The sequence below is a fragment of the Myripristis murdjan genome, chromosome 11 (genome assembly GCF_902150065.1).
Source record: "Myripristis murdjan chromosome 11, fMyrMur1.1, whole genome shotgun sequence".
In the NCBI taxonomy this organism is placed as follows: domain Eukaryota; kingdom Metazoa; phylum Chordata; class Actinopteri; order Holocentriformes; family Holocentridae; genus Myripristis; species Myripristis murdjan.
The window spans coordinates 7729708-7745700 of NC_043990.1; the positions used below are offsets into that span (position 1 = coordinate 7729708).

Genomic DNA, 15993 nt, shown 5'->3' on the forward strand with positions numbered 1-15993 from the left:
CTGACTTTGACATTCATTAAGTCAATCCAAACCCATTAACACATTTGGAGCGATGGTGCTCTGTATGTGTTCAAAGAAGAGGAAAAGCTCCATCTCCAATACACATATATAATCCAAAACCAAAACGTATTTTCTATATTTTTACTCATCCTCTGTTTACACAGAAACTTACCAGTCCCACAGCAGTGTTTCCTCTGTCATTTTTTGCAGCTGTGGTGCTGAGGGCCATAACTCTAGTTTTGCCCCATGTCTGTCTCTTTTTGCGTCTAAGTTGAGGTTCTAGTGCTAAAAATTTTAATTTTAATCACAACACAATCAATACTTCTAAAACATCTGGGATACACTTGTTTTATTGTAAGACATTAGTCAAAGCGAATTACAAACTCTATTTAAATTTATAATTTGTCTTACAGCGGTGATTTCCTCACTGTGGTGCCGGCACCACTGCTAAATGAATACAGAGAAAACACTGTCAACAACCTGACAACTCCAGCAACTTATATGTTGAAAAATTAAAAGAATAGATCAAAACAAATATGAAAAGAAAAAAAACAACAACAAAGAAAATGTATTTGTTTTGTTTTGGGATATAAGAAAAAGAATACAAGCAGTAAAACTGGAAAAATGCTACACATGTATTGACATAACTGGAAAATAAAAAAAAAAGAAAAGAAAAGAAAAAAAGTTGCAGACACTTTTAGTCATCAGTATTTCTTACTTCTACCAGTAAACGACTCACTGTGTGCACGGTGGTCCGTTTCGCGATCAGGCCTCTGGATTCAGTTTTTTAATTTCAGTTTGGCGAGTTGGTCGGAGCTGCAAAGTCAGGAGCACACAGACAGTTTAGTTCAACTACATCAGCTTGTCATTTCTCTTTATAAACAGCTACTAGTGGAGGAGGAAGTCCAGAAATAGTTTGACTGCACACCTGTAAAGCTTTCTAAACATTTGTTAGTTTTGTTAATGTTCAAGTTATTATCTATACATATAGTCGTATGCAAAGTCCAATCTTCACACAAATTCAAAGCATTTTGTGTTCAGCACCACGGAGAGATACAATGACATTTTGGAAGCCACTTCAGCTTCAGAGCACCACTGTAGCTCACTGTTGCTCTCCGTGAGCTGAACACAGAATGCTTTGAATTTGTGCGAAAAATGTAGATAATGCTTGGACATTGTTGTAAAGCATGTAACTTACAATAAAAGTTGAATTGAAATGTAAATTAAAGCTTTAATTTATTATGTAGCCAAGCACAATAAGGAAACAGTAGGCTATAGTGCGCACAGGACTGTGTCATTTTTTCTTTTTCTTTTTTTTTTTTTTTTTTTTTTAGGGCGGGAGGGCGGCGGTGGGGGTCCGATCATACAACTTGCATCCCGGCCCGGCCTTGACTTGTTCTGCTACTGGTCAGGGAGCTAGATAAATTAATGATTAAAATTTCGCATTCACTGCAAATCAAGTTGAACAAATAACCTAAATGTGTCTTTCCCACCTCCGTCACGTTCGATCTCATTCTTACCCCAGTTGGTCTTGATCACTTTTGGGTCCAGTTTGGTGACCATGTCCTCCTCGACACCAGAGAGCTGAAACACACAGCTGTACCTCTCCCAGTCTTCAGCTTTGAATGATGAAACGTCCAGGTCAACGCTCTTCTGGAAGGTTCCATCGTGGTTGTGGAGGATCTCTCCGTGGTCCACGTCCTCATGAACCTCCTCTCCGTCTCTCCTCCAGAACAACATGATTTTGTTGGGGTAGAAACCTGAAGCGTGGCAGGTCACTGGAGAGGAGGGAGTCTTCTGGAGGAGAGACACAGAGGGAAGCTCTGGAGAGAGAGAGAGAGAGAGAGAGAGAGAGAGAAAGAGAGAGAGAGAGAGGGAGAGAGAGAGAGAGAGAGAGTAGGAAGGGGCGACAAATAAAGGAAGAGAGAAAATGACAGAAAGGAAGAGAAGGAGTTAAATAGGGAGGAGAAAGGGAAAATAAACAGGAGAGCCAAAGAGAGAGAAGCAGGCAGGAGGAAAAGAGGTAAGGAGACAAAGAAAGAGAGAGAAATAGTTGAGAAACGATCAAAAGGTCAAAACAGATGTGTGTAACCTAAAAAAAAAACACCAACAACACTACAGTTTTATGTACAGTGCATCTCTATATGTTGTTTCATATCCACTGTAATGATACTGCATATTAAAAACAGAAGAGGCATATGAACATAGCTGTGACCATCACATACATCAGGTCAGGTGAGTCTACCTGTTCTCAGCAGAGTGCTCCTCCCATAGTCCACATACTTCTTCAGCCAATCAATACAAATGTTGGACAGGTAGTTCTGTTTTTGTGCCACCAAAGCTCTGTCATTATCCCACTTGTGTTTGGTGATGACAGCCTGTGGTGTTGGAGCGATCCATGTCTTTGTCCTCAGGTCAAAAGCTATAAAGTCTTCTCCATCATAACCAAACTGATAAAAACCATTAGTGTCTCCAGTCTCATCGTCCCATTCACAGCCGTACATCCTCTGGACAATGTGAACACCTGAGAGAGAGTCAGAGACAGAGTCAGAGTCTGCAGTAAACCAGAGTGAGAGCCACACACACATAATAAATCTAGATTTAAAATAAACAAATTATAAAAATAATAATAAATAAATAAATCTAGATGAAGTGTGTGAAGCTACATGTCTGTAACTTTACAACAATTTGCAATGAAAAAACATTTTATCAGCAGAAAGAGAAATGTAAACAAACCTCCAGTTTGGTTGAAGCGTGCCTTTGCGATGTCAATGCTGTCTTTGAAGACCTGCTGGTTACCCAGAGCTATCTGAGTGTTCCTCTCCAGGTACTGAGGATCATCAGCTGTGACCTTCTCCATCCAGTCCTGTTTGCCTTCTGCTCTCTGTGTGTTGCTGTCATAGTGAACAATCTGAACATCATCAACCAAACCAACAACAACAAACTCTGGGAAGTTTGGGACTCCAGATGAAGCCGTGTCAAAATACTTCAGGGAATGACGCCCTGTGGGACAAAGAGGAATGAACAAAAACTCAGGTTTAAGATGAACATTTATAATTGTGAAATGTAATCAACTCCTTAACATGACTGATAATTTCAGTTTCTTTTCTAAGACTGCAGGGCAAAAACAAGCAATCCGTGATAACAACAACAATATCTACAACCAATAATAATATCTACAATGAATGTATGTCTGTAGCGACTATTACCACTGAAAAAAGCTGCTGAGAGGCTAAGTGGGCTCGCAACGGTGACGGTACAAATCCATACTGAAGTGCAGATGCGTTAATACTGTTTATTAATGAAAAACAAAAACAACTGACAAGCAATTGTACTTGATTAACTAAACAACTTGTAACTGATGTGATATGATAATATGTGCCAGTCAGTGTTGGGCAAGCTACCTGGAAAATGCAGTGAGCTAAGCTACCAGTTACTCGACATTAAATGAAGCTTCACTACACTGAAGCTCCCCAAAAGAGAAATGTAGCAAGCGGAGCTACAATACAACGACAAAATGTAGCTTTACTACGTTATTTTTTTATTTTTTTTTTTTTTAAATCGAACCAACTGCATTTTCAGTCATTGCCATCTTAGTGATCAATAAAACTGTCAGTCAAAAAAAAAATTCAGTTCAATAGTCTATGAATCTGTGCTCTCTCTACTTTTGCTGCAACAAACCATGGCAACAGTGAACTGAAGATACTAAAATTGCCCCGTGTGTGTAAATGTCATTGTTTGTCTCTCTGCCTGGCGATGGGCTGTCGACCTGTCCCGGGTGTTCCCCCTGCCTTCCTCCCAATAAACGCTGGGATAGGCTCCAGCAACCCCCGTGACCCTTGTGAGGGTGAGGATAAGCGGTTTGGAGAGTGAGTGAGTGAGAGACTGAGTAGAGGACAATGTGTGAATGACCTTAAAAGTCAATAACTTGGATCAAACCACCGGAGCAAAAGAAGAAACCCTGAAGAGACCCTGCTCCGAACACACACACAGACTTGTGACGTGTGTATGTGTGAAAAAAGAATGTGTGTGCATGGGTAAGAGAGAGGTGTGTGTAACAGAAGGGGAGAGTGTGTGTGTTTCTATGTAAATTTGTCTGTGAAGATTGTGTGTGTAGTGTTAAACTTGAACTTGAACTTGCAGTTCAGAACATAAACTATTATGTAACTTCATCTCAGTTTTGAGACAACAAAGACAATTTTATGTCACGTGTTTTCATGATCGAGGGCAGGCTAGCTTGTGTTGGATTTTAGACTGATTGTCGCGGGGTTCTACTTCAACTTCTTCACAAAAAATGGGAAAACACAGGCGTAGTTGAAAAATATCTGATTGGTGTGGTTTATTTGCCGGCCTCCCAAGGTGCAAACAGTGATATTTACAAAAAGGTGAAAAAAAACAAGCAGAAGGGGAAAAAAAATATTTCTTACAAAATTCAGAAATGACACAAAAAGAGTTCTTCAATAACTCAACGACTTTTTCCCAAAGACACAAATTCCAGCACACAGTCTGGAAGGCTGACCAGATGTTACCTTCTCTGTAACCAAGACAAGACTGACTCATCCAGGGCCAAAGCAGCCCCCTTTAAACCAGTTGCCCCTCCCACTAGGCTCGGTATACACATAAAAAACCCATAATCAGCACATTTTTAACCACAAACACATGTATAGCTTCCAAAACTCCAAATATAAATAGCACAAAAATATTGTGTATTTTCATAAGTGTTCCCCCTTTAACCATCACAAATAATTCACAACAAAACTAACTTTACAAACGGAAAACATAATAACGCAGGTCACATGATCATGAAACCGCGGGACAACAGACTATTTAACGAAGCAGTAGGTTACGCCTCTGTTTGGCCAACCAAACTCAGACAGCGGGAGACAGCCGGATGAATACGCAACGCACTTCCACATGGTAAGTGATACTTGACGGTGTGAATGTATGCTTAAACAAAGGTAGAACTACCAAGTGTGCACCCTTGGCCGCGCTACAGAAACGGAGAAGGAAAGGGGGATGGCTACCGGATATTTTAATTACTTATCATCGGGGAAGATGGGGAAAGTGAGCACGGCTATGAATGGGAGTGTGTGTGTGCGTATGTGTGTGCGTATGCGTGCGCGCACTGCCCACAGTCAGTGACGGAGCCGCTCCGTCACACTGATCCAAACGCATGAGAAAACAGAGACAGGGAGCTTGATAAATTAATGATTAAAACGTCACATTCACTGTTGAACAAATAACCTAAACATGTCTTTCCCACCTCCATAACGTTTGATCTCAGTCCTGCCCCAGTTGGTCTTGATCACGTCTGGGTCCAGTTTGGTGACAATGTCCTCGTTGACACCAGAGAGCTGAAACACACAGCTGTACCTCCCCCAGTCCTCAGGTTTGACTGATGAAACGTCCAGCTCAACGCTCTTCTGGAAGGTTCCATCGTGGTTGTGGAGGATCTCTCCGTGGTCCACGTCCTCATAAAGCTCCTCTCCGTCTCTCATCCAGAACAACATGATTTTGTTGGGGTAGAAACCTGAAGCGTGGCAGGTCACTGGAGAGGAGGGAGTCTTCTGGAGGAGAGACACCGAGGGAAGCTCTGGAGAGTGAGAGAGAGAGAGAGAGAGAGAGAGAGAGAGAGAGAGAGACATTAAACAGGGAGGAGTAAGGGAAAATAAACAGGAGAGACAAAGAGAGAGAAGCAGGCAGGAGGAAGAGAGGTAAAGAAACAAAGAAAGAGAGAAATAGTTGAGAAACGGTCAAAACAGATGTGTGTAACCTAAAAAAACAGCAAGGACACTACAGTTTTGTGTACAGTGTGTCTCTATATGTTGTTTCATATCCAATGTAATGATACTACATATTACAGTTTTTCTCGATTGCTAAAACACAAAAACTGGTTCCTGTAGCACAAAAACCCAAACCTTTTTGTCATTCCCGGAAGCACACACGCATTTCCCATAACCATAAACACAATTCACCTGTTTCCACACGTTTCAATATTCAAAACTCTTTCTGCAAAACCTTACACAAAAGTGGCCAGATAAATCATTCACTGCATTATGTGTTCATTCAGCAAACACATGCTCTCAATATAATTAACTCAAGTTATCATGACCTAAACTCAGAGACCACACCTTTCTCCAAGTGCAAACACTCAGCCTAAAAATTGTTAACACACCAATCAGAATTGTGGGTCAATAAATAGGCCTGGAGGCGTGTTCATGTGCTTTGGAACAGTGGATCAAAACCATGCCGAGGTTGGTGGACAACAAAGAGGAAGAGGAAGAGGATGAAGAGGAATTCTGACAGGGTTAAGGAGCAACGATTCCAATATGTGCAGGTAATTGCTATACAAAACTGAAATGTTACATTATGTAGAGTAAAGGCCCATATTTCATTCCAATACACACAGTACTGTGTTTCAAGTAAAATGTGTGTTTTTGATTCCTGTAGAGAAGCTTTGAGATGGATGCCATGGCTGACCCTCATGAGTACATCTTTATCGATGAAGCAGGCTTCAATCTGACAAAAAGGCGCAAAAGGGGCTGCAACATCATTGGACACCGAGCAATCACACAAGTTCCAGGCCAGAGGGGAGGCAGCATCACCACGTGTGCAGCTATTAGCAACCGTGGCACCTCCACCGCCATGCCATACTGGGTCCACAAGGGGAGATTTCCCACGCTGCCTGGCAAGAGCAGACATAACGTGTGATGTTGACGAAATACTATGGCCTGACCCTGACCTGAGACAAGATCATGCTAATGCTGTTGCCGATGCTGATGCTGATGAACCTGTATATGTGCTGAATATGGAAATACTGTGAATAAAACCTATAGTGGACATTTTGGTGGCAGTGTTTTGAATTAATCCCTCCAGTGTGTAACAAACACTCATGTAGTCTGTGTTTTGACAGCTTGTGTGTGTTGTCTGAGGGTAAAAACTAATTGGGACCCAGAAGTTGGAGGTTTGTACCGTTGGGTGTGAGTTTTTAGAATTGTGTGTGAAGATTTGAGAAAATGGTGAGTTGCTCCAGGAATTGTGTCTAAGCAATTGAGAAAAACTGTAATAACAAAAGAGGCATATGAACATAGTTGTGACCATCACATACTGTACATCAGGTCAGGTGAGTCTACCTGTTCTCAGCAGAGTGCTCCTCCCATAGTCCAAATACTTCTTCAGCCAGTCAATACACTCCTGGGTGAGGTAGTTCTTCCAGCGCTCATTTGTACCTGCCTCTCTCTCCCACTTGTGTTTGGTGATGACAGCCTGTGGTATTGGAGCGATCCATGTCTTTGTCCTCAGGTCAAAAGCTATAAAGTCTTCTCCATCATAACCAAACTGATTAATACCATCAGTGTCTCCAGTCTCATCGTCCCATTCACAGCCGTACATGTTCTGGTAGGTGTGGACACCTGAGAGAGAGACAGAGAGTGAGAAAGAGAGAGGTGTGTGTATAACAAAAAGGGAGAGAGTGTGTTTCTATGTAAATTTGTCTGAGAAGATTGTGTGTGTGTGTGTATGTGTGTGTGTGTGTGTGTGTGTGTGTGTGTGTGTGTGTGTGTGTGTGAGTGAGAGAGAGAGAGAGAGAGAGAGAGAGAGAGAGAGAGAGAGAGAGAGAGAGAGAGAGAGAGAGAGAGAGAGAGAGAGAGAGAGAGAGAGACATAAACATAAACAAACAAACCTCCAGTTTGGCTGAAGAGTTTCTTCAAGGTTTCAATGCTGTCTTTGAAGACCAGCTGGTCACCCAGAAACCTCTGAGTTTCCTTCTCCCAGTACTGAGGATCATCAGCTGTGACCTTCTCCATCCAGTCCTGTTTGGGCTCTGCTCTCTGTGTGTTGCTGTCATAGTGAACAATCTGAACATCATCAACCAAACCAACAACAACAAACTCTGGGAAGTTTGGGACTCCAGATGAAGCCGTGTAGAAATACTTCAGGGAGTGACGCACTGTGGGACAAAGAGGGACGAACAAAAACTCAGGTTTACATTTTAAGATGAACATTTATAATGGTGAAATGTTATCAACTCCTCAACACGACTGATAATTTCAGTTTCTTTTCTAAGACTGCAGGGCAAAAACAAACAATCAGTGATAACAACAAAAACATCTACAACCAATAATAATATCTACAATAAATGTATGTCTGTATCGTAAAAGTTTTCAAAAATTCTGAAATAGGACAGTAATGACTAAGGTGGAGGGAGTTTATACTTTATACTTTATATAAAACTAATTGAAAAAGACTGTCTGTATTATCCAACTAGATATAATAGGGGAGGCTGGGTCATAGAATTGTGGAATGGTGTGAACATTTAAACACAGGGATTCAAGAGCCGTTTAACCATTTATTGAGCACTGGATAACAGGGGGGTAGATGGATGGATGGATGGACGGATGATTTCTATACAAAATAACAAGGTTCAATGCATTGCCACACACAAATTAAAGTCAATTTTAAATAAATATAATGCTTACATTTTAATGCATCCACAATGAAAGGAGAGGCCTGGGCTTTCTTTATCATAACCCTCAGGAGTCTGATTACAAACAAGACAAATCAGCAATAAATAACAAATACTGTTATATAAACTTAAAAACTTGAATTCTTGATCATTATACTCACAGTAATTCACTCTTTTGAGGACAAACAAGGTCTATGTGGCTTCAATTAACCAGGTTTTTGCCCCGATTTACCCAGACTCTGTAAATAATATGAACAACAAATAAAATGGAAGTACAAACTCAGGACCCCTTTAACACAGGAAGAAAACTAGGGTTTAACATCAATTGAAGAACAACGAAATGCACAAACTTACTGTGTGGCAGCAAGGCATGGCTCAAACAAAGGGATCCTAACTGGACACACCTCTCCTTAAATAACCTCCCCTGTCTAACTCCTCCCAGTGCCCAGCCAGGTGAAACAACCCACCCCAAACAGAGAACATCAGCTTGAGATTATTGAACAGCCGCCCCTTTAAATATGCAATATTTGAACTCTAAAATCTCAAGCTAAAACTATCTTAGGGATCGTTGGTGGATGGGTCTGCTACAGGTTTGAGTGTTACTAGTCGAGCAACAGGTCGGACGTATTGTTTACCATTAACCGTAACTTCCACAGTTCGGACTCTACCATCCTTACTCGCCATCACTCGGGTTACTTTACCAACTGGCCACAAACCTCTTGGCATTTGGGGATCCATACACATGACCACTGTTCCTTCCTCCAATTTGGGAGTGTCTTCCTTCCATTTATGACGGGTCTGGAGACTAGGGAGATAATCCCGGATGAAACGAGTCCAAAACAGGTCAATTAACACTTGACTGTGTCGCCAACGTCTTTTACTAAGGAGCTCAGTACCTGCATATACTGCCTGAGGGAGGGAGGCATCCCTCCTACCCATAAGGAGGAGGTTTGGGGTTATGGGATCAGGGTCAGATATATCAGCAGATACATAGCCAATAGGTTTTGAATTTAGTATACCTTCGATTTCAGTCAAAACTGTGACAAGGACCTTGTGAGGGAGCTGCAGGCATCCCCTCACTAAGCAGGTGCACAGCTCCATTATGTACACCCCAAACACATATATATCAGATTAAGATGTGTTGTTTATGCAGTTGTAGTGATTGTGATTGTGGCAGTCTGCTAAAGATGGATCCTATTTAGGGGATTGGTACACACACACACAATTGGGTTATTTTCAGATGTTTTCTTTTGTTATGTTGTGAATTTGGCCCTGATCTCTCTCTCTCTCTGAGGTGGTGCTTGAGATCAACATTCTCATGGAGGCGCGCCCATGAGAGGGTTGCTGATGAGGATCTGGTGTGCGCAATCAGCCTCATTGGAGCAAACCAAGTGAACTGAAGGGAGGGGGGGAGGTTGGGAAGGAGTTATTTTGTTGATTTATTTGTTTAGTTTATTTGTCTATTTGTTTAGTTGGTAAAGATTTAGTAAATCTGTTTGGTGTAACATTTAAATATGTTTATATTGTTTTGTGGGTGAAGGGTGTAAGGACTTTGTATCTGTAAATATTGTATATTGTAATCTTAAATATCACCCCTTTTGATGTTGCCAGTGGTAGGGGATGGGGACTATATATATATGGGGTGTTGGTCCTTGTTTTTTGGCTTGTCTACCCTGGTGTATGTACCTGTTTCCATGCTGCAACGAAGTAAACGACAGAGCTCTGTTGCAATTTGGGTCCTGTGCTTATTCCCGCTGGCTGTACAGCTCAGTAGCCGCTGCCAATCCTGGTGGAGTAAGGGACAGTGTACCATCGAAACCCTACATTTGGTGTCAGAAGTGGGATACGGCGCTGCTGTTCTGAGTGCACACCATACGGAAGTGAACATGGGCCCCAAGCATCATCATAAGGTCGTCAAGATGGGTGAAGCTGCACCAGTGGAGAGCCGGGAGGAGGGTGCTACAGGGGGGCCGCCTGTAGGTTTGCAGTCCGGGGAGGAACCACCGGTGTCAGCAGATATGAACTCTATTTTCAGTATGGTGCAAAGATGTCTTCAGTTCCAGAGTGACCTGAGAGAAAGGTGGGACAGAGAGACTGTAAAACAAGAACAGAGATGGCGGCAGATGCAGGTGCAAGTCAATAACCTCAGAGACGAGGTAGAGACACAGCAGAGAGTTGAACCTCAGCCCCAGCCAGGGCCCTCTTCACAGCGGCCAGCCGAGCCATTCCTTTCATCCCCGGCCAGGAGCGAGCCAGCAGCAAGGGGCTGGGCTCAGACAGCTGTTCCCAAGTTGGAGGAGGGGGATGATATTGAACAGTATTTAACCACCTTTGAGCGCCTGGCAGCAGCTTACCAGTGGCCAGAGGTGGACTGGGCTGTGAGATTGGTGCCATATCTTACTGGCAAAGCCCGTGCAGCGTATGTGGCCATGGCTGCTGATGACACATTGGACTATAAAATGGTGAAAGAGGCCATTTTAACAAAATATGAAATCAATGAAGAAGTGTATCGACAACGGTTCAGAGAGCCTGACATCCAGCCTGGGGAGACCCCGCGGGAGTTCTACAATCGGCTCAGAGACCTGTATCAGAAGTGGATGCAGCCTGAGAAGAAAACCAAGGAGCAGGTTGGTGAGGTTCTCATTCTTGAGCAGTTCTATCGCTCCCTGTCTCCGGAACTCAGAGTGTGGGTCAAAGAGCGCAATCCAACTTCTGCACGAGAGGCAGCTGAGCTGGTGGAGAACTTCCTTGCTGCTAGACGGGGGCCAAAGACCTTCCGGTATGATCTGCAACAGAAGGCCAGTGGCATGCAGGGTAAGTCTGTGGGGCCAGGTGTGGGCGGTGGTCTGGGTCAAGTCGCAGGGTCAGTTAAACATATAGAAAAAAATGTTGCCCCTAGTAAGCCTAAGCCTTCAGGGAAGTTACCTGTGTGTTATTTCTGTGGCCAGGAGGGACATATCAAGCCAGAGTGCCCATCCAGGAAAGCCAAATCCGCCTATTTATGTACTTTGCCACGGCCAAGCCATGCAGAGGTTAAGTGTGAGGGTAAACAGCAGCTGACAGAGGTTAACATTAATGGGAAGCCAGCCCAAGCACTTTTAGACACAGGTAGTGAACAAACATTAGTACACCCCTCAGTGTTAAATGACCAGTGCCTGTTGGGGGGCCCAGGCCTTGATATTTCTTGTGTGCATGGGGATCACCGGACCTATCCAACTGCAGCAGTGTATGTAGAAGTGGCAGGCCAGACCTATCTGTTAACAGTGGGGGTAGTGAGAAATTTAGCCCATCAGGTTATATTGGGTCAGGATATTCCCATTCTGCAGGAGTTAGTCCAGTCATGCAAGCCAGTCTGTGTGGTAACAAGGTCTCAGAAGCAGGCTCAGGAAGTGTGGGAGGGGGACAGTGCAGGGAGCCAGGTTGAGCCAGACAGAGTGAGGCAAGGCCAGCAGCAGGTTTCCCTGAATCCAGTTCCTGTTGAGCCGAACCCTTTTTCAGAGTTGCCCTACTTTGAGTGTGACATGCCTAATCAGAGCTCTGCTAAAGTAAGGAAGAGCAAGCGTCAGAGAAGACAGGAGAAAATGTCAGGCACGGCCAGAGTGGGGTCAGTGGGGTGGCCAGATCTGGAGGGATGTAATGTTGACTTGCCTGGGGATTTCAAGCAGTTGCAGGGACAGGATGAGACCCTACAGGGTGCTTTTGAGCAAGCAGTGTCAGTGGAGGAGGGTCAAGCAGCCGGGGACCCAGATAGGGAAGGTTATCTCCTCAGGGAGGGGTTGCTTTTTCATAAATCTAGAGAGGTTGAGGCAGAGAGGTTAGTTGTGCCCCGGGTTCTCAGGGAGCAGGTGCTGAAGCTAGGCCACAGCATTCCATGGGCGGGACACTTGGGCTTCAGAAAGACCTATGAGAGGATTGCCAGCAGGTTTTACTGGGCAGGTGTTCACAGGGAGGTGCAGGATTACTGCCAGTCTTGTTCAGTGTGTCAGCTGTCAGGAGGCAAAAATGTTCCCAAGTTTCCACTGCAACCACTCCCCATCATAGATGTCCCCTTCAGTAGAATAGCCATGGATATTGTAGGGCCACTAGAGAGAACACAGGCAGGGAACCGGTTCATTCTGGTGGTGTGTGACTACAGCACCCGTTACCCAGAAGCTTTTCCCCTCAGGGATGTCACCGCAAAGCAGATAGCCTATGCACTCCTCCAGTTGTTCTCTAGGGTAGGAATCCCCTCAGAAATACTGACAGACCAGGGAACCAACTTCCTGTCAAATACTCTTAAGCAGGTCTACAGGATGTTAGGCATTAAGAGTATCCGGACCACCCCCTACCACCCCCAGACTGATGGCCTGGTGGAACGGTATAACAGAACTTTGAAAAGCATGCTTAAGAAGTTCATCTCATCCAATGGCAAGGACTGGGACAGGTGGCTGCCTTACCTTCTTTTTGCCTATAGGGAGGTGCCGCAAGTGTCGACTGGGTTCTCACCATTTGAGCTTTTGTACGGCAGGCAGGTGAGGGGCCCCCTTGATGTTCTTCAGGAGGCCTGGGTCAGCCAAAAGGCCGGGAGCTCAAACAATGTGCTCGCCTATGTCCTCCGGATGAGGGAGAAGATGGAGGAGGTAACCAAGATGGTGAGGAAGCGGATGGAGAGAGTGCAGCGTGGCCAGCAAACCTGGTATGACAAGGGTGCCAGGGAGAGGTCCTTTGAACCGGGCCAGCAGGTACTTTTGCTTCTTCCCACAGTGGAGAACAAGTTGCTGGCAAAATGGCAGGGGCCATACTCCATTATCAGGAAGCTTAGCTCCACCACCTATGAGATTGAGATGCCGGAGAGGAGAAACCCGAGGCAGGCATTTCACATCAATCTGCTGAAGGAGTGGAAAACCCGGGAACCTCCACCCAGTCAGCAGTTGTTTGTCCGGGCAGTGAAAGAGGAGGAGGATGCGGAGGGTGAGTTCACACCTACGATTCACTCTACTGCCTCACTTGATCTCTCTCATCTCTCTCTGACCCAGCAGCAGGAGTTGGAGGCCATTATCCCACCAGATCTTTTCCAGGAGAAGCCAGGAACAACAGATCTGGTGAAACATGACATCCATTTGAAGGACAGCACCCCCATCAGGCAGAGAATGTATCGGATTCCGGAGAGGATGGTCCCAGTGCTGATGGAGGAGATTGAGGTCATGCTGGAGCTGGGTGTGATAGAGCCTTCCACCAGTGAGTGGAGCAACCCAGTGGTTCTGGTAATCAAGAAAGATGGAAGCATTCGCTTCTGCATCGACTTCAGAAAGGTAAATGCCCAATCTGACTTTGATGCTTATCCATTACCAAGGCTGGATGATCTCATAGAGCAAGTGGGCCAAGCCAGGTTCATCAGCACACTGGATCTCTGTAAGGGATACTGGCAGGTTCCCCTTACAGAGGCTGCAAAACCTCTCACTGCTTTCAGAACTCCCCAGGGACTGTGGCAGTTCACCAAGATGCCTTTTGGACTCCAGGGGGCTCCAGCCACATTTCAGAGGCTGATGAACAGGGTCCTGTCAGGTATGGGAACATTCTGTGCAGCTTACCTTGATGATATTGTCATCTACAGCAACTCATGGCAGGAACATCTCACCCATCTGAAGGAGGTCCTGCAGAGGATCAAGCAGGCTGGCTTGACAATCAACCCCCGGAAGTGCGCTTTGGCAAGGCAGGAGCTCCAGTATCTTGGGCACATTCTGGGTGGGGGTGTCATCAAGCCAGTGAAGGACAAAGTGGTGGCAGTCAAAGCAAGAGAAAGACCAACCACCAGGAAGCAGGTCAAATCCTTTCTGGGCTTGGTGGGGTGGTATCGACGGTTCATCAGGGATTTCTCTGCCAGAGCTGCACCACTTTCTGATCTCACCAGTACAGCCAAGACCAAGATTGTCTGGGGAGAGGAACAGGAGAGGGCATTCCAGGACCTGAAGGAGGCTCTGTGCCAGGAGCCTGTGCTCCAGAGCCCTAACTTCAGCTTGCCGTTCACTGTCCAGACGGATGCCTCTCACAGGGGAATCGGCGGTGTGCTTCTGCAAGGAGAAGGAGAGGACAAGAAGCCGGTGGCCTACATCAGTAGGAAACTCTTCCCCCGGGAGACCAGATACTCAGCCGTGGAGCTGGAGTGCTTGGCCGTCAAGTGGGCAATTGACTCCTTCAGGTATTATCTGCTCGGAAGAGAGTTCACCCTGGAAACTGACCACAGAGCGCTGCAGTGGTTGGAGTCGATGAAAGACACCAACAGCCGCATCACAAGATGGTTCCTGTCCCTGCAGCCCTACCGGTTCTGCATCCGCCATGTACCAGGGAAGCAGAACACCGTGGCTGACTTTTTGTCTCGCAGCGAGCACCGCGAGCCATCCGAAGGGGAGGGAAATGTGAGGGAGCTGCAGGCATCCCCTCACTAAGCAGGTGCACAGCTCCATTATGTACACCCCAAACACATATATATCAGATTAAGATGTGTTGTTTATGCAGTTGTAGTGATTGTGATTGTGGCAGTCTGCTAAAGATGGATCCTATTTAGGGGATTGGTACACACACACACAATTGGGTTATTTTCAGATGTTTTCTTTTGTTATGTTGTGAATTTGGCCCTGATCTCTCTCTCTCTCTGAGGTGGTGCTTGAGATCAACATTCTCATGGAGGCGCGCCCATGAGAGGGTTGCTGATGAGGATCTGGTGTGCGCAATCAGCCTCATTGGAGCAAACCAAGTGAACTGAAGGGAGGGGGGGAGGTTGGGAAGGAGTTATTTTGTTGATTTATTTGTTTAGTTTATTTGTCTATTTGTTTAGTTGGTAAAGATTTAGTAAATCTGTTTGGTGTAACATTTAAATATGTTTATATTGTTTTGTGGGTGAAGGGTGTAAGGACTTTGTATCTGTAAATATTGTATATTGTAATCTTAAATATCACCCCTTTTGATGTTGCCAGTGGTAGGGGATGGGGACTATATATATATGGGGTGTTGGTCCTTGTTTTTTGGCTTGTCTACCCTGGTGTATGTACCTGTTTCCATGCTGCAACGAAGTAAACGACAGAGCTCTGTTGCAATTTGGGTCCTGTGCTTATTCCCGCTGGCTGTACAGCTCAGTAGCCGCTGCCAATCCTGGTGGAGTAAGGGACAGTGTACCATCGAAACCCTACAGACCTCTTCAGTTACCGTTTGTGCTCCTAAAACTACCTTTAAAGCTGATTTGACTGTTCTCACTTCTCTCTCCCACATCCCACCAAAATGAGGGGCATTAGGTGGATTAAAGCGGAAATTTATTTGCTGTTTTTCCAGATGTTCCTTCAGATGTGGTGTAATGGTGGAGAAGGCTTCTTTAAGCTCCCTTTCTCCCCCTTTAAAGTTAGTACCACAGTCGGACAATAATTCATAAGGCCGCCCCCTGCGGGCGATGAAACGGCGAAGCGACATGAGAAAACTGTCAGTATCAAGACTTGTTAGTAGTTCTATATGGGTGCAATGGGTGGTTAGGCATTTAAACAGAATTCCCCACCTTTTCT

The 15993-nt window shown here is 45.0% G+C and overlaps 3 protein-coding genes across 3 annotated transcripts in view; 1 reads left to right on the forward strand and 2 right to left on the reverse strand.

The window, feature by feature from the left end:
- Positions 1 to 15993, reverse strand: part of LOC115368090 (class I histocompatibility antigen, F10 alpha chain-like) — a 410352-nt gene that overhangs the window by 358457 nt on the left and 35902 nt on the right. Inside the window, exons 3-6 of the mRNA XM_030064077.1 lie at positions 7134 to 7412; positions 5264 to 5593; positions 2737 to 3003; positions 2246 to 2524 (exon numbers count right to left, since the gene is read on the reverse strand). Coding sequence (XP_029919937.1) covers positions 2246 to 2524; positions 2737 to 3003; positions 5264 to 5593; positions 7134 to 7412 — 1155 coding nt within the window. The remainder of the gene's footprint in view (positions 1 to 2245; positions 2525 to 2736; positions 3004 to 5263; positions 5594 to 7133; positions 7413 to 15993) is intronic.
- Positions 1 to 15993, reverse strand: part of LOC115368109 (class I histocompatibility antigen, F10 alpha chain-like) — an 80448-nt gene that overhangs the window by 28065 nt on the left and 36390 nt on the right. The gene's annotated exons all lie outside the window — the stretch shown is intronic.
- LOC115368085 (uncharacterized) lies at positions 10156 to 15191 on the forward strand. Its single transcript, XM_030064066.1, has 2 exons — positions 10156 to 11243; positions 12972 to 15191. The coding sequence occupies exons 1-2, from the start codon at positions 10159 to 10161 to the stop codon at positions 14887 to 14889; spliced, it is 3003 nt and encodes a 1000-aa protein (XP_029919926.1). The 5' UTR covers positions 10156 to 10158; the 3' UTR covers positions 14890 to 15191.